This window comes from Solanum dulcamara, chromosome 1, assembly GCF_947179165.1.
Source record: "Solanum dulcamara chromosome 1, daSolDulc1.2, whole genome shotgun sequence".
In the NCBI taxonomy this organism is placed as follows: Eukaryota; Viridiplantae; Streptophyta; class Magnoliopsida; order Solanales; family Solanaceae; genus Solanum; species Solanum dulcamara.
Genome location: NC_077237.1, coordinates 70,698,412 through 70,724,846, shown reverse-complemented (window position 1 = coordinate 70,724,846; position 26,435 = coordinate 70,698,412). Strand labels below are relative to the sequence as shown.

Genomic DNA, 26,435 nt, shown 5'->3' with positions numbered 1-26,435 from the left:
TATTTTAAAATGCTATATTATATTAAAAAATAATTACGAATATTAGAGATTTAATCAATGGTCTTATATAATTTATAATATGTTAATTACAAATAATAATAGTAATAATAATAATAATAATCAAAAAGTGAAATAGAGAGGATGCATAGTAGTTCTCCAAACACCTCTCTATAAATGGAGAATAGAGAGTAAAATAGAGGGTGATTGAAAAACCCATTCTCTATTTTACTCTCCAAAAATAGAGAATAGAGAGTAAAATAAATATGGATTGAAGATGGTCTAAGTGGAACCACGCTCTAAGAAGGCTCATAACAAAACAGAACCTTCAAACATATGTAGAAGAAATCTTGCATTAATAGCGAAGTTAAAATTCGGATTTTAAGTAGAAAAGCAGCGAAGACAGCGGACCGAGACTATAACAGCAAGTAATAGTGCAAACGATAACATGATACCTAAAAGGCAAGACCTGAACTCTACCCATACGCTAAAACCATGACCATTCAAATTAACTAAAGTGTCCGTGTCTTGATGACAGATTTGTGCTTCTTGAACCTGTTGACCTCTGTTCGTAGTTATCAGAACCTGATGCCGATCTTCTAGATCTCCTGTTTTGTGATCTAGCACCACTCTCTGATCGATAAGTGCTTCTCCCACCAGCATAGCTTGGAGACCCATCCCATGCTGAAGGCACCACTGGGAACTCATTCAGGAAAGAGAAAGAGAGCTCAAGTTCGAAATCCAGTGACATATTGATGTCTTCATCCAATCCCTCCTCAGCCTCTGGGTAGTAACCATCTAGCAGGTCAAATAGACCAGTGTCAAGAGGCAGATCTGTTAGGAAGTGAGGCAGCTCTGTTAGGAAGTCAACTCCAGAAATGTCATCATCAGATGGTGTTTGATATGCACTGAAAGCATCTTCAAAGTCCCTTTGAAGCTCCAATCTTGTCCAGTCAGACTGCCGCATAGGGTCGGCCGCAGCTGGCCTTTCCGAGGGATGTTCATGCCTTGCATGCTTTCTTAGTTCGGCATAGTTACCAGAGAAATCACATGTCTCCAGGGCACAACTCCTTGTTTTGGAGTTCATGAAATTACGAGCAGCCTTTACAACAATCCATCCTTCGACATGTCCCCGGCAAAGAGGGCAGGCAAGCCCAGGTTGCTTCTGCACACAAAACCTTGAAGCTCCTGATAGTGCTTGCCCCCAACTTCCTCTACGGAACACAGCTCCTGATACATTATCTTCGTTTTGTTGAGCTCCTACAGCAGATGATTTACGAAATTGATCAAGGCAATTAGAATGTCGATGACTTGTGTCGCACATATAAGGATGACAACCCTTGTCTTGTGAAGAACAAAGTAAAAGGACAGCATTGTGTGGATGTTCCATACATATTGGACATCTAGCTTCTTCCCATTCTCTTTCATTCACAACTGGTAGTAGAGATTTCTTGGAGTCGAGGTCAGAATTCTTTGAGCTGCAAGAGTAAGGAGATGTCCTTGACTGGTTAACGGAAAAGGAATTCACACTTCTGTCTTTTGGCATGTTGAGATGATGCACTGCTGGACTGGCTTCTACTTTAATGCACCGATGCAATTCTGAAATAAGAAGAGCAAAAGAATAAATAATTGGTTACAGCTAACCATTAGTGCAAATTTAGGAACATCGCCATCACTGCACATAATGAAATGACTGATATTTCATTTTAATCTGAGGGCCCATCATATTCAAAATTTTCTTTATCTTTTGTTGGGGGAGGAGGAGGGGTGTGAAGGACATCAAAAAAGGAAACAGGTTCAACAATGTACTCATTTAAACATCCCATGTCCAAAAGAATCTGCAATAACTTTTCCCTCTTTTTCTTGTAAACCAATTACATCCGTGGATTCAAAATCTAAATTGAAAAATCAAAAACTAAAATAAAAACCTAGAAAACAGGATATCAACATTGACAATAAAAAATCACATTAATATCCACATTAGTCAATTTACAACTAAATGTTTCTTCTCTTTGAGAGCGTTCTTAGTCCCTCACACTTTTCCCCCTTAAGGTTTACTCAAGTTAACTCCATCTATTACTAATGTGACGTCTTACAATTGGGACTATTTCTAAAATGGTCCAGTCTGACTATTCATGAGTGTGCACACCAAATCCTCGTACACATTCATGCAACAAGTACAACTGTCTTTAGTTCGAAGCTAGTTGCGCATCGGCTTTATGTATCCTCTGTATCAATTCTACTCCATTTGAAAATGTTCCATTCCGAAACTTAATATTTTCTCTTAAGATTTCTCTAGTGTTGGAGACCAGAACTGTTCATGTATTGCCTATAAAGATCTTCTACTTCCATTATGTTATGTTGTTCATCTGCATGTGTTGGTTAGATTGTAGATCTTTTAAGACAACTTCTACCATTGTGCATATCCTTTGCATCCAACATTCCATGAAATGACTATTTTCCAGTATAATTCAGAAAGGCAACAATTGCCCCTTTTAAGCAATGCGAATGTGGAAGTGTTCAGACAATGCCACATTCTTTACCAACTCAACGTCGAGCTGATTCAATTTTCTCACACAGCCAGCCAAAATCTTAAATTCTCCTCAAAGATCCTGATGACCCTCACCACACCCAACAAAAAAAAAATTGTGTGTGTGGGGTGGGGGGTGGGGGTGGGGGGTGGGGGTGGGGGGGGTCAAGAGATTCTGATTAGCAAAAACACAACATACCCAGTATAATCCCTCATGTGAGGTCTAGGGAGGGTAGTGTGTACGCACACCTTAGCCTAAAAGGTAGAGAGGTAATTTTTGACAGATCATTGACTCAGGTACAAGCATTACAAAATAGTTCGAAAAAGAAAAGAATGGGAGTGAAAAAGTCAAGACAAAAATGCTAAAGAAAGCATGACAAAGCATACTAAAACGGAATAATCATTACAACTAAGCAATACGATAATCAAAGTGTAAAGAAATAATAAATAGTAATAGATATGAGATAACTAAAAACTCATATGGAAACCTACGACTGCTACAATGAAAGGCTAAGCGAGACAATTCTTAACTACCTAGCGAACCCTCTACCCTAATCTATATCCTCCAAAATCCTCTATCTAAAGTCACATCCTCAGTAAGTTGGAGGTGCATCATGTCCTATCTAATTACCTCTCCTTAATATTTTTTCGGCTTACCTCTGCCTCTCCTGTAACCATCCATAGCGGACCTCTCACACCTCCGCACTAGTGCATCCGTGTATCTCCTCTTCACATGTCTGAACCATCTCAATCTCGCTTCTCGCATCTTATCCTCTATCGAGGTCACTCCTACCTTTATCAGATATCCTCGTTTCCGCAACTTTCAACTTCTGAATGCGGGAATTCTGGATTGGCCAACATTCTACTTCATACAACACAACTGGTTCTAACCATCGTTTGTAGAACTTGCCTTTAAGTTTTAATGGCACCTTTATATCAAATAAGACTCCGAATGCGAGCCTCCATTTCATCCAACCTGTACCAATACGATGTGTGACATTCTCGTCAATTTTTCCCAATACTTTAGACAATAGACCCAAAATATTTGAAACTTCCTTTCCAATGGATGACTTGTGTATCAAGTCTTACCTCCATAGCATCCTATGAGTTATGTCACTGAACTTACACTCCACGTTTTCTATCTTGGTCCTACTCAACTTACACCCTTTAGACTCCAAAATTTTTCGCCAAACCTCAAGCTTAGTGTTAACCCCCTTAAAAGTCTCATCTATCAAAACAATGTCATCTGCCAATAACATACACCATGAAACCTCACCTTGAATACACTTAAAGTTCATCTATCACCAAAGCAAATAAAAAAGGACCAAGGGTTGATCCTTGGTATAATTCCGTCATAACTGGAAAGTGCTTTGAGTCCCCACCCACTATCTTTACTCGAGTCTTGGCTCAATCATACATGTCCTTAATCTCTCTAGTATACACCATAAGAACACTTTTAGGCTCCAAGCACTTTCAAAGAACTTTCCTTGAAACCTTGTCATAAGCTTTTCTCTAGATCAAACACCATTTGAAGGTTCCTCTTTCTCTCCCTATACTGCTCCACTAATCTCCTAACCAAATGAATTGCTTCTGTAATGAACACTCGGATATAAATTCGAACTGGTTCTTGGAAATAGCCACGTCCCTCCTCACCCTCATCTCCACCATCTTCTTCCAAACCTTCAGAGTATGGCTTAGTAGTTTGATATCCCCAATAGTTGCTGCAAGTCTGAATGTCACACTTGTTCTTGTACAAAGGAATCATCGTACTCCACATCCATTCTTCTGACTTCTTTTTCGTCCTAAAAGTAACATTAAATAACTCAGTCAGTCATTCTATACCTACCCTCTCTGCGCTCCTCTGAAATTCCACCAGAATCTCATCTGTCCTAGTTGCTCTCCCCTTACGAATCCTATGTATAGCACCCTCAAGCTACTCAACATGAATACACCTATGTCCCCCTCTTCGATCAAGAGTTCATGGAAGTATGGTTATCATCTCCGTCTAATAAGTGTCTCATCCACCATTACTTTGTTGTCCTCATCCTTGATGCACTTCAATTGGTCCAGGTCTCGAGCCTTCATATCCCTCGCCTTGGTTAGTGTATACAACTTCTTATCTTTGCATTTGTCCGCAAGCTCTACATATAAGAATTCAAAAGTTGTTTTAGCCGTCGTAACTGTTAGCTTTGCCTCTTCCTCGCCATCTTATATGTTTCCTCTTTGTTCGCTTCTCCTCCTCGTCCTTACTCTCCACACGCTTAACATACACCACCTTTTTTACTTCCACTTTCCCTTGGACGTTCCCATTCCACCACCAATCCCCTTGATGCCCATCAAATTTACCTCTCGAAACTCCTAAAACCTCTCTAGTTGTTATTCTAATGCAACTAGCAATCCTAACCCAACAGCTTCTCCCCCATCTCCTGGGCATCGGCCATGGTCAAACCGATTTGATCCTTGGTCGTTCATTACCGACCCTCTTTTTCTTCGTCGTTTTGATCTCCAAATTCATCACCAAGAGCTTATGTTGAGTCGTGAGATTCTCACTCAGAATAACCTTCCTAATGTGGAAGCAATTTATCATTCTTCCCAATGAGCAAGTAATCTATCTAGTCACCACACTACGGAAGGTTACCAAATGTTCCTCCCCTTTGGAAAACTCGAATCGGCAACCAAGAACTCAAGAGTTCTCGTGAAATCCAACAGTGTGACTCCTACAGCATCCCTATCCCCAAAACCAAAACTTCCATTCACATCATCATAACCACTCGAGGTTGACTGATATGTCTGTTAAAATCTCATCCTACAAAAAGCTTCTCCATGCATGGTACACCTCTCACAAAAGAATGTCTTTATTGCATCAATCATTCAGCATCCACCAATCGTGCATCAATTAATTAGGCTTAAGACTTAGTTATTGGTTTTACTCTTCCATTAGGTTCCATGATTGTCAATAAACCTTTTAGATCTGCAAGTAATTACTAGACGGAATTTAGAGGCCCTTTACTTTTCAGAAACCCTAATTGTCAAAGTACTAAGTATTAGAATCAGATGAACGTAATAGAAGGGAACATATCTAATTTAGTACTGAGGTGCGTTTATTAATTATCAGCCTTAGAATCAACACATCAAAAACCCTATATTCGATGTTTCAAACCTATAAAACAGATACCGTAAATTGTTGAGTTATTACAAAACATATGAGTAAAGAAAATGATGAAAAGTTAAAGCACAGAGATACAGATAACGTAAAATTCCATTGAAGTCGACGAACCTGAGATTGGAGCTTCTTCAAAGAAATTTCCAGAGACAGAGAGAACGACGATAGCATGGAAATTTAATGGAGTCGGAGTCTCAGTTTTGTTGTAGGATAGCCCTGAAATTTAACGGAGGCGGCGCTGGGGCCCACAGCATAGAAACGAAGTGGGTCCAGATTTGAACTGACGGCGTTTGGTTCAAAATTGACGTACTCCCTCCGTCCAAAAAAGGAAGAATGTGGGCGTAGGAACAACAATGGGATGGGCCGGAGCGGATTAATTGCCGAGTTCGGAATATATTTAACTATCAGATATAATATTGACACAAGTAAATTATGTTTTAAAAATATAATTAAAATAGGTTTAGTATAATCCTTTTTGTTTTATCAAAATTTTCAAGTGGCAACTATTTTTAAATTCTTCCATTTTATAAAACGGAAGAAATTCTCTCACTTTATAGAGTGAAAGTTTTTCTTATACTTTATAAGAAAAAATTAGTTTATCAAAACCTTTTACTTTACCAAAACTAGTTCCATGACGATCATGGAGGATGTCGTTTTGACATTTTTTGGTTTGAAATATTTTTATATTTTTATTATTTATTAATGTCTTAAGTTTATATTAAATTGACTTTTCATTTTATTTTTAGATTGGAAGATAGTCAAAATATTTTTAAACTATGTGAAATGATCAAAAATGCCTTCATTTATAGTTTGGTCCAAAAATATCTTTGTTGTCACTACTTTGGTCCAAAAATACCATTATTCCAAATAAATATATTATTTTTTTCCTTTTGGACACATTTTTTCTTAATATACTTTTTACTAACAAATGTTTATTCTACTTCAATCCCCCAAAAAAGAAGAGAGACTTGTTGGAAATGTGCTTGGTTGTTGACCAAGAAAGAAAGAAATGTCTCTGCCAGCTCGTAACCTCGCTTCTGACTATTTATATTCACGGCTTATTCATAATCAATGCTCTAACCTCCTAATCAAGGAGTGGAATTCTCTTCTCCCCTCGAAAAACTCCATTGCTTTGACCATCCTCAATGACTTGAGGATGCTTCTAGCCTTCAAAGAAGACCAAATAAGCTTCTTCCGAGACCAGAACATGGAGACCAAAAAGTTTTGACTTACGCCACACCTTGCTTTTCCTTTATTACTTTTACGTTCTTCCCTTACATCGTAAAAGTAAGAGTTAAGTTGTGGAACTAGATACGTAAGAGAAAGAGAGGAGAGCAGAACTTTACTTCTCCGCTGAGTCATAAACAATAGCATATAAATTAAAAAATAAAAATATTTCTTATTTTATTATAATTATTTTTTATCATTATTTAAATAAAAATTAATGATGGATTTGCTATGATTTTATGTATATATATATATATATTACATATATTATCAATCAAAGGGTAGATGAAATTATTTTATTTTAATTGATAAAATAAGATTAAGAATAAAAACTTATTTCCTACACTTTTATTACTTAAAGTGATTTTAAACGAAAGAAAACAAGAATAGGGTTCTTTAAAAACAATATTTTTATTAGGAACCAAATGTGTTTTGAAAAAGAATATTGATATAATTTTTTTCGAAAAGGGATTTTTTTGACCCATTTAGTAATAGTATGGGCATTTCTGGACCAAACTATCAATGGTAAAAGTATTTTTGGACCAAAGTATTGAGAGCAAGTGCATTTTTGAACCAAATTACAAAGGGTGGGTATTTTTGCTCATTTCACATATTTTAAGGACATTTTTTTTATCCTTTTCCGATTTTAGATTCATACTATAGATCCTTCATCCACTGCAGATCCTAGTCCCACGACGATCATGGAGGATTTCATTTCGACATTTAGTGGGGATCCCAATGTGACACACATTTATTTTATTTATATCCCAATATATGTTAATGTATATGATGACCTACATTTCTATGAAATTGTCGTGTTGTGGGTTGGTTTGTAAATCTGATCTAACTTGTATTCAGAGATTCGTCAGCTCATTGCAGTTATATTTCTTGAGTTATAACTACAATATTTGAGTAAAGTAAAAAGTTTTGGTAAAGTAAAATTTTCTTGTAAAGTGAAAAAACATTTCACTTTATAAAGTGGAAGAATTTCTTCTATTTTATAAAGTGGATGAAAAACTTTCGTTTTATATCAAATTTTAGAAGTTAAGAGATTTAACGGCTGCCATTTAAAAAACTTTGATAAAATGGAAAAAAAAGTTACACTATCTCTTTGTAGCTCAAATAAGTTTAAGACTCGTAATTGCATAGGAAACTCGCATAAATCTGCAAACATTCTAATCTGTTTCGCCCTGCCCCACTCCATTAAGCATAGAAAAAAATTATTCTCAACTTGCCCTATATAGATTCATTTCACGTAAATTTGCCTCGCACAATTTTAATTTTTGTTTTCAAAATTGAATTTGATATTAAAAGTAAGATTCCTAATTTTTTAATTTTTTATAATAGTAATATTAATTTATTATCAATATTTCTATGACTTCAAAATTCTGACAAAAGAAATTGCTTCCGCAGATAAAAGTCTATCCAACATAAGCATCCAATGTCATAGCAAAAAATTTAACACACTTTGAAATTTCATAGCAAATATTGATAATTGTATAGGATCCAAAAAATTCAATATTATGTTTTTCTTTTTGTAATATCATCATTACGTCATGATAAATAACACTAAAATATTGTGCGGTCCAACTCCATTTTTCATTGTTGAAGTTAACATTTTTCTGCAAGATTGAAAAAGAAAGTTAAGAAATGTAGATTTGGTAGTTGGCAAATTGATAAAATTTACACATCTTTGTTGAAATTGCTACTTTTACCTATGTCATTAGTGATATAGGCATAATTTTCTTTCTCTATAAATCGAGAGCCTCTCGATCATTTGTAAACACACCATAGAGATGAAGATTATAGATAGAGTAGTGAGGCATTTCATAAAGTGTGTAAGAAAATAGTTTGTGAAGAAAAATAGAGTGTGTGTGATATTTTAGTGAGGTAAAAAATCAAAAGAAGCTTATTTCTTTTGACTGTGTAGTAGTCACTTTGAGTATTATATTGTGACAACACAGTGTACAAAATTCTTATTATAGTAATATCAGTTACTTCTCTTGGCCGTGATTTTTTTTCCATATTTAAAAGGTTTTCACGTAAAAATTTTGGTGTCATTATTTTTAAATTTTATTCATATTATTTTGATCATATATTTTATGTTAGTCCGTATTTTTCCAAAAACTAATATCAAAGATTTGATTTGCAATAGTTGTATTTTTTGGGGGAATCGATGAAAGTCAACACAAGTAAAATGGTTACTTTAAATGACCTTAATTATGTCATTTGGAAGGAAAATATGAAAGACCTACTCTATGTTAAATTTTTTTATTTTTACTACTATAAAGCCTAAAAATAAAATAGGCAAAGAGTGAAATATGTTGCACAAACAAGTTTGTGAATTTATTACGCAATAATATCACGATCCTAACCCATCGTGAGTGACACCCGCACTAACTCTCCGATGAGAGACCCAATTACTAACCCAACTAAACCCATCAACCCATTTTTAGAAGGCAAAACATGTAATAAGACAGTTTAAAAAGCAGTTCAATTAAATAAAGGATTGAGTCCCTATAAACTCAATCAAGTTCAACAAATATGCGGAATTAAACTCCATAGAGCCTCAAGATCATAGTACCAAAACTCTAAACAATCAAAAATAGGGATGCAACCCCGTAAACTAGAAAACATAAATCTAATAGTCTAAAGTGTATTTGTCCAAAAAGGTGGAAAAAGAAATAGGGAGGAATCCATGGTAGTCCGGAAGAGTAGCTCAGCCTTAGATTCAAATGATCATGTGTCTCTTAACTAAGGTCTCATATCAGTCGCCTGAATATGTTTTATACTCAATAAGAAATGAGCAAGTATAGTATCAGTACACAATCACTGTGTACTGGTACGATCACACGGCCAATTCCAAAACATGAATATAAACAAGCAACTACAACATAGTAAAATATGTCAACACATAAACCAAAAACCACAACATAATACAGATTCCCAATCATAATATTTTGAATTAGCCAATGCATGAAACATGTACCACATGATCAAAATGCACATATCCAGTCCTCTCAAGGAATCCACACACAAACTGTTAGTATAATGTCGCGTTATCTGAGCCAATCATTAATGAATCATATCAGGCGTGGTACGCGAGCCAACTATCAATCACAATCATCATGCACAACCACAATCACAATGAACAATCACACTTGAAAACTACAAGTAAACAAAAAAGTTCATTGCCTAAGATTTTATCAATACGGTGTCATTTCACATTAGCCTTTTAGTTTCCTTCACATGCATTGCATAAGTAATACTACAAAGTAGTAGACATGCATACATACACAATTTGGAAACACACAAACCATCACCTACTTCGAATCAAGCCTTGAAAAGTCTTTGAAACCTAAGCTTTCCCCTTGTTAGAATCCTGGTTTGTTCTTGGTCTAAACTACTAATAAAATAGAATAATCAATCAATAGTAGCCGATAATTCCTGGATTATACTCAAATTCTAACTCCAGGTCAATTCATGACCATTCCACCCAAACTAGGACATCCCATCATCAATTTCAAGTTAAAACCCTTCCCCGAGGTTACTCTCATGAATTCTATAGATTAAAAATTGAAGTTACAAGTTGGGGAAGTAATTAACTTACCTTAATTGATGAACAAGATGAAAAACTAGTGAAAAATGCTCTAAGTTGCCCTTTATATTTCCTAAAATGGGATGACCAATTAATGACTGGTTTTGGGCATTTTCTACAGTAAACCCCCGACTTACCCTACAATAGTTGTCCAACCCTCTATAGCGACCTGCCATAGTGGTCAATCCCTCTATAGCGTGCTAAATTCCTAATATAGTACCTTATTACCCCGCTGTAGCGCCTACACAAACATCTCACTAGGATTGTAAAGGGCAAACCGATAAACCGTACCAAACCGACAAACCGAACCAAATCGAAAAAAAAAACCGACTAGTGGTTTAGTTTGACTTGGTTTGGTATTTGAAAAAAAAAACCCGACCATTATAGGGTTCATTTGGTTTTAACTAAAAAAAGTCAAACCGAATCCAAGCCGACCCGATTATAGATATACTACTTTTAAATTATGTTATACATAAAAATATTTATTAAAATGTAATTTATAAATATTTTTTAAAAATTTTTCATATTTTTTTTCTTATATTTAGATTTGGACTTGAGAAGCCCATCTAAATAATATACAAAAAAACCTATCTTATAAAGTTAAAACTTCAAATAGTGTTCTGCCTCCATCTTATATGTTGATATTTTGTACTATAACTCTTTTTAAGAAGCATTGGTCTGTGCTTTTTATTAGATACTATGAAAAACTTGAGAAACCCAAAAAAATCCAAAAACCCCAAAAAACAGAGAAAAATTAATATCAAAATCCCAACTTTTATTGGTTTGGTTTGTAAAAAATCTGAACCAACCCGGTCTATGTACACCCTTATATCTCACTATAGCGATATGACGATGCTATAGCGACTTGCATGGATTCTGCAGCTCAGAAACTCCCCCAAAGGCTCCTATTTTACAACATACCTTCAACCATTAATGTTTCAAGCCAATCCTTTCATGCTAAGTTTGATTTCGAGAGTTTTACTAGCCCGAATTCAATTTCAAAAAGTCCTATGGACTCTTTAATGTCTTGGCTATTAAAAAACCAATCCACACGTAGAAATTAACTCTAGCCCATTCCCAGATTGTCCTAGACCTCACCTTGATCATATTTCATATGAGACTTGCCTAGTGTAGAATTTTTTGAGTCACTCTCCAAAAGGTTTTCTGACCCAGTTCTTTTGCCATTGGTCTACCCATAATGACCAAAAAAGATCATTATTTACTAATTTACTCATCACCCATCCTCGAGTGTTCAGTCAAGAAAAAAAGTAGTAATTGAATCCTTAAATAAGAGAAGGTACTTGTTCCGTATGTCCCTTTTAGTGTTTCAAGTAGCCTCCTCAATTAAACGATGCATACATTCGACCTTTATCGGTTTGATATCTTTTATCCTCAACTTCTATACACCCCAATTTGGAATTGCAAATGGCTCTTATTCAAATTGAAGATCCTTGTCTAGTACTATTGAGTCCCATTTGATGATATAATCTCATTGTAAGATCCCTGAAGTTGGAAAAATAGAAAATGAAGTTAAAAGGAAGTTCCAAGAAAAACTCAGAGTTTTGGCACCAGGTGGACATCACAGATCCCTTTATGGTCGTGAAATGGACCACAGGCTGTGAAAGGCTAACATGGTCCAACTATGGCAATTGGGAAAAATAGAGGTTGAGGACCACAAGAGGGTTTATGGACCATGGAAAGCACCATGAGCCGTGGTTATGTGCCGTGGTCTACCACCCTCAAGGGTATGATAAGTCCATGCCACGCTTGATGTTCACAACCCATGAAGAGCACCACAAACTATGGTGGTCTCCATAAAGGTCAATCCATTCAAGATCAGTCGACCCTCATGACCACGAACATCACCATGACTTGTGGTGAGATTTATGGGCCATAGTGCCTTCCCATCAGAGCCCTTCATGCCAGACTTGACCAAGTCTGTTCTCATGGACCACTCCAAGACCCGAGGAATTCTTCACAGACTATGAATATGGTCTATCCAGGGGTCTGTTTAGTTAAGTTTAAGGGGTGTTTTAGTCTTTTTCCTATTATCTCATTAACGTATTTGAACATTTTTAGGAATTAATTCCTAGATGATAACTAATTCCTAACCCTCTCATTCTCACCCTAACACCTAAATTCCAAAATCTTCTCTCTAAAGCTTTCTCTCAAGGGTCTTCTTCTTCCTCTAGCAAATTCTAAGAGAATTCAAAGTCAAGTCTCCAATTTATTGCATTTAGGGATTCAAAGTGATCGAGGTATATGTGAATCCATCCATGGATCTTTTCATCTATGGAGTCCCAAGGTTTTACTTCAATTCTCTTCATGAAATTCTTTTCTAAAGACCTAATTCTTATGATATTGCATTGGGTCTTCTCAATCATGGTTCATTTCATTATTTTTGATCTAATTATGCACAATTCACATTATATTTCATGATTTCAAGTTGATTTTCATTGGTCCATACCATATTCTATTTTCGATTATGTTTTTAAGGATTTGTGATCATGATTTATAAAGGATTTCTATCAATGATTTATGAATGATTATTAAGGATTATGAATGACTCGTGAGAATAATGAATGATGATGAACTATAGCACTAATGATGTTTCAAGCAAAGTGTAAAGGTTGTGATAGGTTTTCTCACACACTCATGTTAAAGATGGTGAATGATTCTCTCACCTACTCGTGGATTCTTATGAATCAATCATGTTAATGAGCTACTCTTATAATTATTTTATGATGAGGATTAATATCTATTATTATCTTTCCTAATAATGTTAATGACTATATTTCCATGAATTCTGTTGGGATAATGATTAAGCACCGAGAGGACTTTAAAGTGGAGTTCGGTCCGATAGATAAAGTAGCTACCCAAGAGAATCCTAGCAGAAACCTTTAGTCCCTAACTACATTGCCCACATAGGTTTCTTATGCCAATATAGCCTAGCTAGTGGGTCCACAAATAGCTCAATGATAAAGAAAGATTCAGCTCATAGTTTACCTTGGCAAGTAACCTCCCCTTCTCGGTGTGGGAGTATATCAGATTCTATCTTATAGCTCATATGGTCTTATATGTAGGTTAAAAGTCCTTTACCACACCAAGGTATATGAAAAGGTATAAGTTCTCATGATGATGTTTTGATACATTGACCATATGATTATGATGTTTAAATATTTTTTAAGGTTTTACTTATGTTTTAAGATATTGGTCATGCATCTCATGTTCATATTGCTTATATCCTATTATTATTGTTCATGCATAATTCTCATATACTTGGTGCAATCCATGTACTAACACATACTTTGACCTATACTATATCATAATATAGGGTTTGACGATCACCACTCACCTCCTATTCATAACTAGAGTTGAGCTTGCTTACTTCTATAGTTGGTGAGACCTCATGTTTTGAGGATGAGACATTTATCTTACATCATTCTTATGAATTTTATCTTTGATATTGCATGATCTAGGAGCTTTTCATATACCTACTCCTAGACTAGTTGAGGCATGTTAGATGTTCACGAAGTCTATGTTGTCTCATCCTTCGATGTTGTTTTCTTCTTCATGGAGATATTTCTATTGAGACTTTACTTCCGCATCTATGCTTTAGCTTTATTTCTTTAATTACCTTATGTATGCTCATGAATGATATGTTAAGAGGATTGGTTGGGGTCCTTTGAGATTCTAATCACCGTGTCACACCTATAGCCTAGCTTGAGTTGCAAAAAACTTGGTATCAGAGCACACTGTTTAAAGTATCCTAAGGAGTCTAACATATTGCATCAAGTAGTGTCTTGTTCATTGTTGTGAAGAACGACACATCTATTAATAGGAGGCTAGGAGGTATTTTAGGAAAAAACTTCACTTCTTTCATGATCGTGTCGTGTGATAGAGTTGAACACTAAGGATTTTCCTTATAATTATTTCTCTTTGTGATTAAAGAATCATGCATCCAAGAATAATCCTCGCACAAAGGAATTTCCATGAGGAACAACAAGCTCCCCAAGCTCAAAATGACCCCCTGAACGAGCAAGTCTCTCATGTGGAGTTCTGAGCCTCTTTCCAAGTTCTTGCTTAAGGTGTAGCTGCCCAAGCTAATAGGGAAGTGGTACGTTCTGTGAACCCAAATGTGGGTACAACTGCTACCCAAGTTTGTGGCTTCACTCAGATGAACCCTCTTGAGTTTCATGGTTCTATGGTGGACGAGGATCAACAAGAATTCATCGAGGGTATTTTCAAGATTGTGGATATCATGGGTGTTAGTCTGGGGGATAAGGCAGACTTAGAATCTTATCAACTCAAAGGGGTGACACAAGTTTGGTATGACCAATGGAAAAATGAGAGAGGTGGAGATGATGGTGCCATTGATTGGGAGAAATTCAAGAGTGATTTTCTTGGTTATTTCTTTCCATTGTAGTTAAGGGAAGGAAAGATTCAAGAGTTCATCAATTTGTGCTAATTTAATATGAGTGTGAGGGAGTATGCCCTCAAGTTCACTAAGTTGTCCAAATATTCTCCTTTTATGATCGCCGATCCAAGGGCTAGTATGAGCAAGTTCATTTTGGGTGTGTCTAACTTGGTGGTCAAAGAGTGTAGAACTGCCATACTAATCAAGAAGGTAGACATTTTGAGGCTTATAACACATGTCGGACAAATAAAGAAGGAGAAGCTCAAGAAGAGATCTAGAAAAGAGTCCAAGAGGGATTGAACTGATAATGGTGGACACTCCCATGGCAAGTTCGGAAATGGTGTCCTTCTTCAATTTTGCCAAAAGTACTCCGACCAAAATTCTTCAAATACTCTAGCTCTAAAGTTTGATAAAGGTAGGGTGCCCTACCCCAAGGTTCAAAGAGGAGCTTCGAGTGGTCAAGTCATCCCTCCATACAAGAAGTATGGGAGAAACCATAAGAGAGAATGCTTGGCGGGATCAGATGCATATTATAGGTGTGGTAAATTGAGTCATCACGCCAAGTATTATAGAGGCAGTGCTACACCCCAGGCTCAGAATCAGGCTATAGGTTTATAAGATCAGTGTGGTACTACTTCAGGTGGCAATTAGGGCCAAAACAAATTTTATACCCTTCAGACTTGTCAAGAGTTATAGGATTCGCTCGATGTGGTAACTAGTATGTTAAAAGGCTTTGACTATGATGTTTATGTATTATTATATCCAGGGCTACTTGATCATTTGTTACTCTTACCTTACTATGAAATTCATTGTTAGTTTTGAGATCATATTAAACCTTTTTCGGTCTATACTCCAGTTGGTGATTCGGTGGTGGCTATAAGGGTTTGTAGAAATTACCCCATCTTAGTTTTTTATCAAATCACTTTAGTCAATCTTGTAGAGCTTGATATGACCGGTTTTGATGTTATTCTCGATATAGATTGGCTCCATACATGTTATGCTTCTTATATTGTGAACTCGTATGGTTAAGTTTCAATTTCCTAATAAGCTAGTCCTAGAATGGAAATATAGTAATTTTGTATTTAAAGATCAATTCATCTAGTGCATTGGAACTCGAAAAATGATTTTCAAAGGTTGAGTATATCATCTAGTCTAGGTAAGGGATAAGAACTCTTAAGATCCTACTCTTGAGTCAGTTTCAGTTGTTAATGAGTCTCTAGAATTTTTTCCCAATGATCTCCCATGTATCCCTCCTAAAAGGGAAATAAACTTTGATATTGATCTTCTCCCCGATACCCAGCCTATCTCTATTCCTTCTTACTGAATAGCCCCAATAGAACTTAAAGAGTTAAAAGATCAGTTGAAGTATTTTTCAGGCAAGGGTTTTAATAGACTAAGTATCTCTCCATGTGGTACTACGATTTTCTTTATTATAAAGAAGGATGGTTCTCTCTAAATTTGTATTGACTGCCAAAAATTAAACAAGGTCACAATTAAGAATAAGTATCCCATTCTAAGAATTGATGACTTGTTCGATCAACTTCAAGGTGCAAGTTACTTTTCAAAGATTGATCTTTGATTGGGTTATCATCAACTCTGAGTAAAGGAATGTGACATTCTGAAGATGACTTTTAGAATTTAGTATGATCACTTTGAATTCTTGGTTATGTATTTTGGACTAGCAGGTGCTCCTGTAACTTTTATGGATCTGATGAATAAGGTGTTCAAGCAATGTTTAGATATGTTTGTTATTGTGTTCATTGATAATATTTTGGTTTATTCTCGAAGTGAATAAGAGCATGCTGATCATTTGAGAATTGTATTGTAAGTCCTCAAGGACCGCCAGTGTTTTGCTAAGTTTAGCAAGTGAAAGTTTTGGTTGAGGTCAATTGATTTTCTTGGCCATATTTTTTCTGGTGAAGGTATTATGGTGGATCCTAAGAAGGCCTAAGTGGTAAAGAGTTGGCCTATTTCATAGGGTCTTCTCAATCATGGTTTATTTCATTATTTTTGATCTAATTATGCATAATTCACATTAAATTGCATGATTTCAATTTGATTTTCATTAACCCATGCCATATGCTATTTTCAACTATGTTTCCAAAGATTTATGATCATGATTTACAAAGGATTTCTATCAATGATTTATGAATGATTATCCAGGCTTATGAATGACTCATGAGAATAATGAATGATGATGAACCATGGTACCAATGATGATTCAAGAAAAATATAAAGATTGTGACGGGTTTTCCTCACACACTCATGTTATAGATGGTGAATGATATTCTCACCTACTCATGGATTCTTATGAATCAATCATGTTAAAGAGCTACTCCTATAATTATTTTATCATGAGCATTGATATCTATTATTGTCTTTCCTAATGATGTTAATGACTATATTTCCATAAATTCCATTGGGATAATGACTAAGCACCGAGAGGACTTTAAGGTGAGATTTAATCCGGTAACCAAAGTGACTACCCAAAGGAATCCTAGTAAAAACCTTTAGTCCCTAACTACGTTGCTCGCATAGGTTTCTTATTCCAATATGGCTTAGCTAGTGTATCCATAAATAGCTCAATGCGAAAGAAAGTTTCATAATGGAGTTTACCTATGCAACTAGCCTTCCTCTTCTCCATGTGGGAGTCGACCTAGACCTCCGTCACCTAAAAAATCTGAGGGCTAACACGCACGAAAAACTGGCAAAGTCTATAGAGATTGCACTGTGTCAATTCATCACAGGGATACCTTGGCCGACCTAGTTGAGTTGGACATGGTTGATTTTGATGTGATCCTTGGCATGGACTGGCTTTATGTCTGTTATGCCTCTATTGATTGTAGAACTCAGGTTGTCAAGTTCAAATTCCCGAACGAAGCTGTCATAGAGTGGAGGGGTAAAACTATATTTTGAATAAAGAGGAACTGGAGACTTATATAAAAATATTTTTATATTCTTTAGTATATATTTTTGATAGTCTTTAAAATGAAATGAGTAATATTTAAGAAAAATTTAAAAGAATGTACTCACTAAAATAAAATATGCACGTGAAATATGTCATATACCTAGATCATCATCATCTATAAAAATATTTTATTTTAAATTTGTTTTTAAAATCTATTTTTATATGTTTTTTAAATTCATTTTTTAATCTATTTTTAAATCTGCTTTTAAAATTATTATTTTTAAAAATCTGTGAATGCAAATTTATTTTAAAAACAAATTTAAAATAAAATAAAATAAACATATTTTAAAAAATACATAAAAAACCAGATTTAAAATTTTTTATTTAAATTTTTTTTTAAATCTGTTTTTATATGTTTTTTAAATCCATTTTTAATCTATTTTTAAATCTGCTTTTTAAATATATTTTTTTGGGCGCAAGGCGCTGACGGGGGCGCATGGGGGTTGCGAGCAGGTGGCGCACGGGCGGTGCGCAGCGCGCTGCCTGGGGTGCTTCGCATGTTGCCTTGGCGATGCGCGCATGGGCGGTGTTGCTACTGTGGAAGAATCCAAGAAAATTCGATCCTGACCCTTGACACCTAAAAAATATGTGGGCTAACATACATGAAAAACTAGCAAAATCGCCTAATTCCTATTGCGCTGCCAATAAAATGCTTCTAAACCCCTCTAAAGTGCCACCGGAGATACTGGAGTCACTCTCCAGGTCATTAAGGACGCTGCTATGGAAGAATTGAAGAAAATTCAACTCGTACCCCATCCTCTTCTCTCTCAATTCATCTCCAACAAGAAATCTTCTGAAAAAATCAAGGATTCAAGTTCCCCATTGAAGACCCCTCCCAAACGCCTCGGCATGCGCCCTACCCTCCATGCACCGACGCACCCTGCCGCCTGTCACGCCCGTCCTAAGCGCCTCCATCGCCCGTCCTAACGATGTCTAGGCCCCGAATGTCGTGTCTGCAAAAAAATACTTATTATTGAGTAGACGAAACCGTGCCAAATTCCGACAAAAAGGAGGGATGCAACACGAGGACTTCCCAGGGGGTCACCCATCCTAGTACTACTCTCGCCCCCTAGGTCGTTACGGATGCTACTATGAATGAATCCAAGAAATTTCAACCCGGACCCCCGGTTTGGGTCAAATTTTCTTGGATTCTTCTATAGTAGCGCCCGTAACGACCTAGGGAACGACTCCAGTAGCTCCGGCGGCGCTATAGAGGGGTTTAGGAGGGTCCGAGTCGAAATTTCTTGGATTCTTCCATAGTAGCCTCCGTAATGACCTGGGGAATGACTCCAGTAGCCCCGGCGGCGCTTTAGAGGGGTTTAGGAGCATTTTATTGGCGACACAATAGGAATTAAGCGATTTTTAGGTAGGTTCTCTAATTTTTTCTCCATGAATTAATTATATACGACGTTCCTAAAATACGTAGAGGTGTATATATGTATTTTACGATGCTTACGGAACCATATTTTCAGTTCTACACTTGAAAAACTAAGAGAATCTCAAAGAAGAAAACCTAGAGGAGCAAAGGGAGAGGGCTACGGGTTGGCCCTTTTGGGGTGAGCTTCCGGGTTTCGTTCCGTGAATTAATTATTTGAAGTGTACCTCAGCTGTATAATGATGTTTAATAACATAAAAGTTTAATTTGGGGCAGAGAGGAAGTCGCACAAACAGCCCGCTCAATTTCAGAAGTACGTCCCAAGTAGTGCAAAGTGCCTACGGGTGCAGAGCACACATAATGCCAAAGGTGCTATGTTGCAGCAGGTGCCAGAGGATGAAATATATATCGATTGGGACAAGTGTTTGTGTAAGGACCATAAGTGGAATATGGTTGGCAAGGATGCCACATCGAGAGATGCCTATCTTTTCCCGGCTAAATTGAGCCGAAGAGCTATGAAAGCTATGTCCAAATGGAATTGGATGTCTTCTAGACCAAAGTTGGTCGGCACGGTGGGACATGTGAGTTGTCCTTAAAGGAACTCAAATTCTAGATCGGGCTAGAGATGTTAAGGACTCGCTCGAAGAAGCCTCCGAGGCTCTAGTTTTGTTGATGATGCTAGACAGTCCGCACCAAGGATGTACCCTTATTCTAAGCCGGGCTAAAGATGTTAAGGACCCGCCCAGAGATGCCTCCAATGCTTTAGTTTGATGACGGTACCAGACGGTTGCATGTTGATTGCAACAAAGCTCCAGATTTCCGAACAGTTGAAGACCGTGCGGTGCTCTTCCAGCCGCTAGACCCTACCTCTGGCTGAGCCGATTCTAGGGTGGGCAGGCTGTTAAACAGAAAAGATAACTCTTCTCGAGGCTCCCGCCAACGTCTTCGGACTTCCTAACGTTGCCGTCAACCGCCACATCCCGGTTCAGGAATTTTAACCCGATTCCCTTTCGGAGTATGCGCGAAACGCGTTGTCTTTCGGGGTTCCCCCGACCCTTAGGATCGACTAACCCATGTGCAAGCCCCGGCGGCACTTTAGAGGTATTTAGGAGCATTTTATTGGCGACGCAATAGGAACTAGGCAATTTTGCCAGTTTTTCATGTGTGTTAGCCCACGAATATTTTAGGTGCTGGGGGTCCGAGTCTAATTTTCTTAGATTATTCCATAGTAGCATCCGTAATGATCTAGGGAACGACTTCAGTCCCCATTCGACCCATCTTGAAACACGGACCAAGGAGTCTGACATGTGTGCGAGTCAACGGGCGAGTAAACCCGTAAGGCGCAAGGAAGCTGATTTCAAGTATACCTCTTTTTCAGCTCCTTTTACCTAGTTTCTATCCTACAAAGCCTCTAATCACATTTTTAGCATAATTACAGCCGGCGTGCCAGGACTGCCCGGTGGGCACGTCGGCGTGAAGCGTGGGCGCACCTAAAATCATGTCAATAGGTTTTTCTTATAAACATTATTAGTTAATAACTAAAATTATCAAGCATGCCTTCTTTTATTATAGTCACCTTGGTAATTAAAATTGCCTTCATATGTCTAAATAATCAAATTTGCCCTCAATGTTATTCAAGTTTTTATATTTACGATACCTACATCTGATTGTATGCACACACATAATTATTATGACCTTCACAACTTATCTGTGTTTTCAAGCATTCTAATTTATTAATCTAGAGGCTTACTTGAGATTTTATGTGCTAACTGCTTGTCCTATCTATTTTGTTTGACGATGTGTCTAATTAGGATGCCTATATTTTCTTTCGTCTAAAACCTACCCTAATAGTACATCCAATTCCTCTTGGATATTAAGTTGGGACGATAGGCATGCTTTAGGACGTTAGTTTTTTACTTCTTTTGAATTGCTTTAGGATTATAATAACAAATGAACCAAAGAGGGGTAGGGGTAGTTAGGCCCTTCGGAAATGATGGAAGTTGACCTGAGTAGAAAAACAACAAAACTTTATATATTTTGTATTCCGATTAATAAGCCGGCGCTGATCCGAAGAAGATAAGAGCGTAGATATTTATTTCTTGTCAACTTTTATATATTTTATTTGTGTATATTTGGGGTAGTTTAATATTTTAAAAACTTAATAATTTCTATGCATCACTAATTTTATTTGAAGTTTCATCCAAATTATATTTATTATATATCCATATATCTACACTCATCCATTATTTTATTTACTCATTAATTTTATTTTATTTTATATCGCGTGTATAAATAAAGTAATGAATTCTAATGCTTGACATTCATATTAGTTACCATAAATTTAGGTAAGCTTATTTATTCATGACTTTAAACATACATCTGTGTTTTTAATACATAAAGTTTCCATACATTTCAAGCATATTTATTTATTATTTATTTTTACCATACGATAAATATATTTCTATTAAATTTTCTCCATTCATATTATAGACGTATATATGGCATGCCTTGCATTTTTCCTTTTTCTTTCTCAAATTAATGAATATTTTCTTATCATCTTTTTCTAAAGAAAATAAATGAATAAATATCCCTAATTATTTTTTCTAAAACTAAATTTAAGGACTATCTTCGGATAGGCTCTGAGGGATGCCTAATACCTTCCCCTCGAGTAACCAAAATACTTACCTAGAATCTCACCGGTTTCGCAAATCAAAACAGAGTTTACATTTACACTTTTTTTTAAATTGGTTTCCTAATATTTTCTTTAAAATTAGATGTGACTCTAATTATTTTCAACATCAGAGGCATAGCCATTTTATGTTGTGAACCATTTCGACCAGTTCGAAAATAGGGTGCGACAACTTGACGACTCTGCTGGGGACGCCCCATGTACTTAGCATTTAGGTTTTAACCTTAGTAAAATTTAGTTTTATAATTAAGGGATATTTGTTTATTATCTGTCTATTATTTGCTTTAATCGTGATTTGCTATGTCACTCCTCATTTGAAAGGACGCAAGCCAAATCCAAACTTGTGCTCGTTATTTGTTTGTAAACACTATATGTTACTGCTTTCCTTACACTGTCACTTGCACTTTCTATCGAGTCCTTGGCCGTACACAATACACATACTGTGGTTCACGCGGGGAGTGTCTCACACTCCCCCAAACCTTTTTTTGGATTCCTTAGTTTCAGAGTTGGCGCAATAAGGTTAGTATGCCTTTTCGCAAACATTCAGTCCCACTCTTTAACATCTAGGAAAAATCTTACTCTAGTAGTTAAGTCATGATGCATATACCTTAAGCGAGACGATCCAAGGCATCGTCTTCATAATTAGGAAAGCCACCCTTTGTCAAAGGTTACACACATGACGACATATTTTATTTGGAAGTTGTTATGAATGATCCAAACTATAACCCATGATGGATTTGGAATTAACATACTTATCATACCCTTACCTTTCTTTTAGATAAATATAAACCAAAAACTCCAAAACATTCAGATGGTTGTTTCGGCCCTTCACATCATACAAAATTAATGGAAAAACATCCATAGAGCACACAGAGCTGAGGTTAGAAGGCATTTAGGTGCAATGTTGTCGCTCATGCGAATTCAAGCCAACAAGATCCTAATTATTCTACTGATGGAGTTCTGGGATCCAATCATAATAACCTTTATGTTTTTGGATTTTGAGATCACTCCAATAGTAGAAGAATTTAGTGATTTTTCGGAATTACTGATAAGAGGAAAAACACTGATATGTCCATCAACCATAAGTGCAAAAGATTTCCTTAGGCTGTTAGGGTTGTATATCTTTGCATCACTAAGGAATGTAGGAAATGGAAAGGTAAAGTTGGAATATCGTTTCCAAAGATTTGGTCATCTCGAGAGCTTCGAAAAACACCCAGATGAATTTGCCTATACTCATAAGCAATGGATACATATGCGGCCAAGGATATTTATGATGGCCTTTTTGGGGTCTATGGTCTTCCCAATGAGGTTCCATTCAATAAACATCAACATTTTGCTAATAGTAATGGACCTTTTTGCAGTGCCGCATAATTATTTCTTGGTGCATATGATTCTTGCCGAAGTATTTTGATCATTGTCAGCATGCAAAATGTGACATAATTTCTTTGTGGGTTGCAATTTGTTATTACAGATCTGGGCAATAGAGCACTTCTATCATCGATAACCACGAATAGACTATACTATAGATGCCCGTAACAGGATTTAGAGCCACAATGATCATCTCAGATTATGGGGAGCACCTATGGGAGAGGAAGAGTGGCATTTGTTTTTGAACCTCACAGGAGATTCCATCCACTGGAAGTAGTATTGGACAGGAGGATTGGTTTGACATAACATCTCTATTTCATTGAATTGATCAGGCTAGGAGGTATTCAACCATATGTTTCTCTCCCAGTTTTGTGAAAATTTGGAGTTGTCCAAGACACACCACTATGGGAAACTATGACATTACATGAGGATGATCTCATTTTGGTCACAACAGCGCAGATAAGAAATTTGCAATTGGAATGGGATCACATGATTATGATGAACGCAAGAAATGAAAAATAGTGCACACCAGAGTATTATATATAGAGTACCACTGTGAGCTATTTGGCTCGACCAAGTATAAAGGGTATTTGAGGTGTTGCAGATAACCAGTTGGTTAATTGGATTAGGGAGAAAGTACTCCCTTACATAGAATTCATAACACCAATGTATGATCAAATAATTCTAGGATCCGTAGATCATTTGATACAAATGATAGAAGAAGATCCAGAAGAATACCCTAAAGAGGATCCAAATACAGATCCGGAGGAGCCGGAAGAGGAAGATATGGAAGAGGACCTAGAGGAAGAAGCTCACTCTAAGTGTGGTTTGATGAAGGGGTAGGTTCAAACCAGATTGATGAATCCCCGGAATATCATCTAGGGTGTTATGCCCCATACTTTTATGCCTCAAAACACTTTTTTAAGCTTCTTAAAAGTTGTCATGTGACCCAGAGTATCTAAACATTATCAAATAACTTTAAGGAAGGGAGGATGTGATGTCTCATAATAGGGAAGGTTGGAAATAGAGTTATAAGAATTTGAAAGGAGTTGGAGGCCAAATAAAAAGTCATGGAAATCGACTTGCTTGCATAAGCTACCAACTAGGACGTCTTACATAACTAAGATACTTGAGTACATGTCGAGCTTAAGTAGCAAGAAATGCATAGGCTCTTAAAGTAAGATGAGATTATGAACCCACGGAAGAGGCGGAAAGAGGTGTAGCACCTACTTGGATTAAGTAGGTGATGCACCTACTTGGACTAAGTAGGTGATGCACCTGCTTGGGGTGGACCCCACACTGACACGTGGCAGCATGTGAGTGGGCGCATGGATGAGGTGGCTCCCTAGAGGCTGCCATGTGTCATCCCTAGGTGCTGCCACGTGTCCCTTCTTAAGGACACATATATATACATGTGTATTGCTAGATCAACATCATCTTTCAGCATTCTTAACTTAGAAAATGAGAGTAAAATGTGAGAGCAAGAGCAAGGCAGCCACGGGTTGCTTCAATTCAAGGTAAGCTCTTGGACTTTCATTCCATGAATTAATTAATTAAAGTATCCTATGGTTACCTAACGGTTTTTAATAGCATAAAGTAATTATTTGGGGCAGCAGGAAGTGCAGCGAGCAGCCCCACTAATTTTCAGCACGTAAGAAGCTTCCGAAGTCAATTTTTAGCAAGGTAAGGTTTGATTCTCTTGTCCCACATTTGTATAAGTTTTTAAGCATTTTATGGGTGTGTAAATATGAGTTGGAGACGTGAAAATATGTACGTCACTGTTGAAGGAGGCTGCAAGTCGTGTAGAGACTATTTTGGTGTATTCTAATCGGCTTAAAGTTTAACTAGTATCGTTGTTATTGTGGGGTTGTATTGGGAGTTGTTTTGTAGTGTTGCAGGTCTGGAAACATATCTAAATATAGGTATAAGTGCTTCTGGTTGCAGCCACATCACTTCCCATTTCGTGTGGTTAAGATTTTATGAAATAAAGATTGAAAACCGTATTTTGGAGTCGTAGTTTGAGCAGGCTGTTTGGAACTCATTTTGTGTAATATTGAAGTGGTGTAAGTGTGTATTGGCTGCTGGTTTTTGTGTTTAATATAGCTTCTAAGGTTTGGAGGTTAATTGGAAGTTTGGATAGGGTGAGTTATAGAGAAGATGCTGCCCGAATTCCATTAACTTCTTAACTAACTAATAGGCTAGTCGAGAAAGGCGAATAAGGAATTGATTCCTACGGGTGATTGGTTGTGGTTATTAATATTAGTATTACCTTCATGTTAAATAGGTTTGGAGGACAACGAGACAAGCCGGGTTAAAAGCAATCGTTACGAGGTATGTAAAGCTATTCTTCTTTCTTTTGGTAAGTCTTAGATATAAGTTATGAATGGTTTGTATATGAAATATGGGGATAATTCCATTCATAAAGCTTTGAGTATAGTTCATAGTTCTTATCCACTTCATGTGGTAGAACTCCTGTAATAGTTGAGTTATTGCCTTTTTAAGGCTTTTATATGATAAAAGGTAAAATATGTAGAGCCTATTGCTCCTTTCTTTTGGGATGTCTTAAATGTAAATGAAATGAGATATGATATGATTGTGGAGGTAGGTCCAGTTGTAGGCTCTGAGTATAACTCGTGACTTGTGTTCACTTTTGAATGTTAAAGTTCTTGAATTACAGTCTGTAGGCATGCATGTGAAAATATAGTGATACACTTGTAGCACCATGTCCCACAGCGGGCCAGGTATGGTATGTAAGGAAGATATACATACCCTCATGTCATAAGATGCAGGTAGAGAAATTTGTTAAGTGTTATATTTGTTTCCTGCATCCCTACTTAAGTTGTTAGCTCAGTTATGTTATGTTATTCTTTATATACTTAGTACATATATCGTACTAACCCATAGGTACAGATATTCATTTCAAGGATCCGCCAGCTTAAGGTTTCCACTCAGCTATATCGGAGGTGCTCCACTGTTCTGGAGCCCAGCTTTTGGTGCTGATCTTCTAATGTATACATTTATTTATTCAGGGGTACAACGGGGGTCCTGTTCCACCATATGTTATTGTTAATATTCTTAGAGGTCTGTAGACATGTGTTTGGGT

At 36.7% G+C, this 26,435-nt stretch overlaps 1 protein-coding gene across 1 annotated transcript; it reads right to left on the bottom strand.

The window, feature by feature from the left end:
• Nucleotides 1–332: 332 nt before the first annotated feature.
• Nucleotides 333–5,999, bottom strand: LOC129896415 (uncharacterized). Its single transcript, XM_055972344.1, has 2 exons — nucleotides 5,805–5,999; nucleotides 333–1,596 (listed from the first exon to the last, which is right to left on the bottom strand). The coding sequence occupies exon 2, from the start codon at nucleotides 1,541–1,543 to the stop codon at nucleotides 506–508; it is 1,038 nt and encodes a 345-aa protein (XP_055828319.1). The 5' UTR covers nucleotides 1,544–1,596; nucleotides 5,805–5,999; the 3' UTR covers nucleotides 333–505.
• Between the last annotated feature and the right edge of the window lie 20,436 nt (nucleotides 6,000–26,435).

Excerpts from the sequence above, each read along its gene's own strand:
- LOC129896415 (XM_055972344.1), bottom strand. The coding sequence starts at position 1,543 with ATGCCAAAAGACAGAAGTGTGAATTCCTTTTCCGTTAACCAGTCAAGG.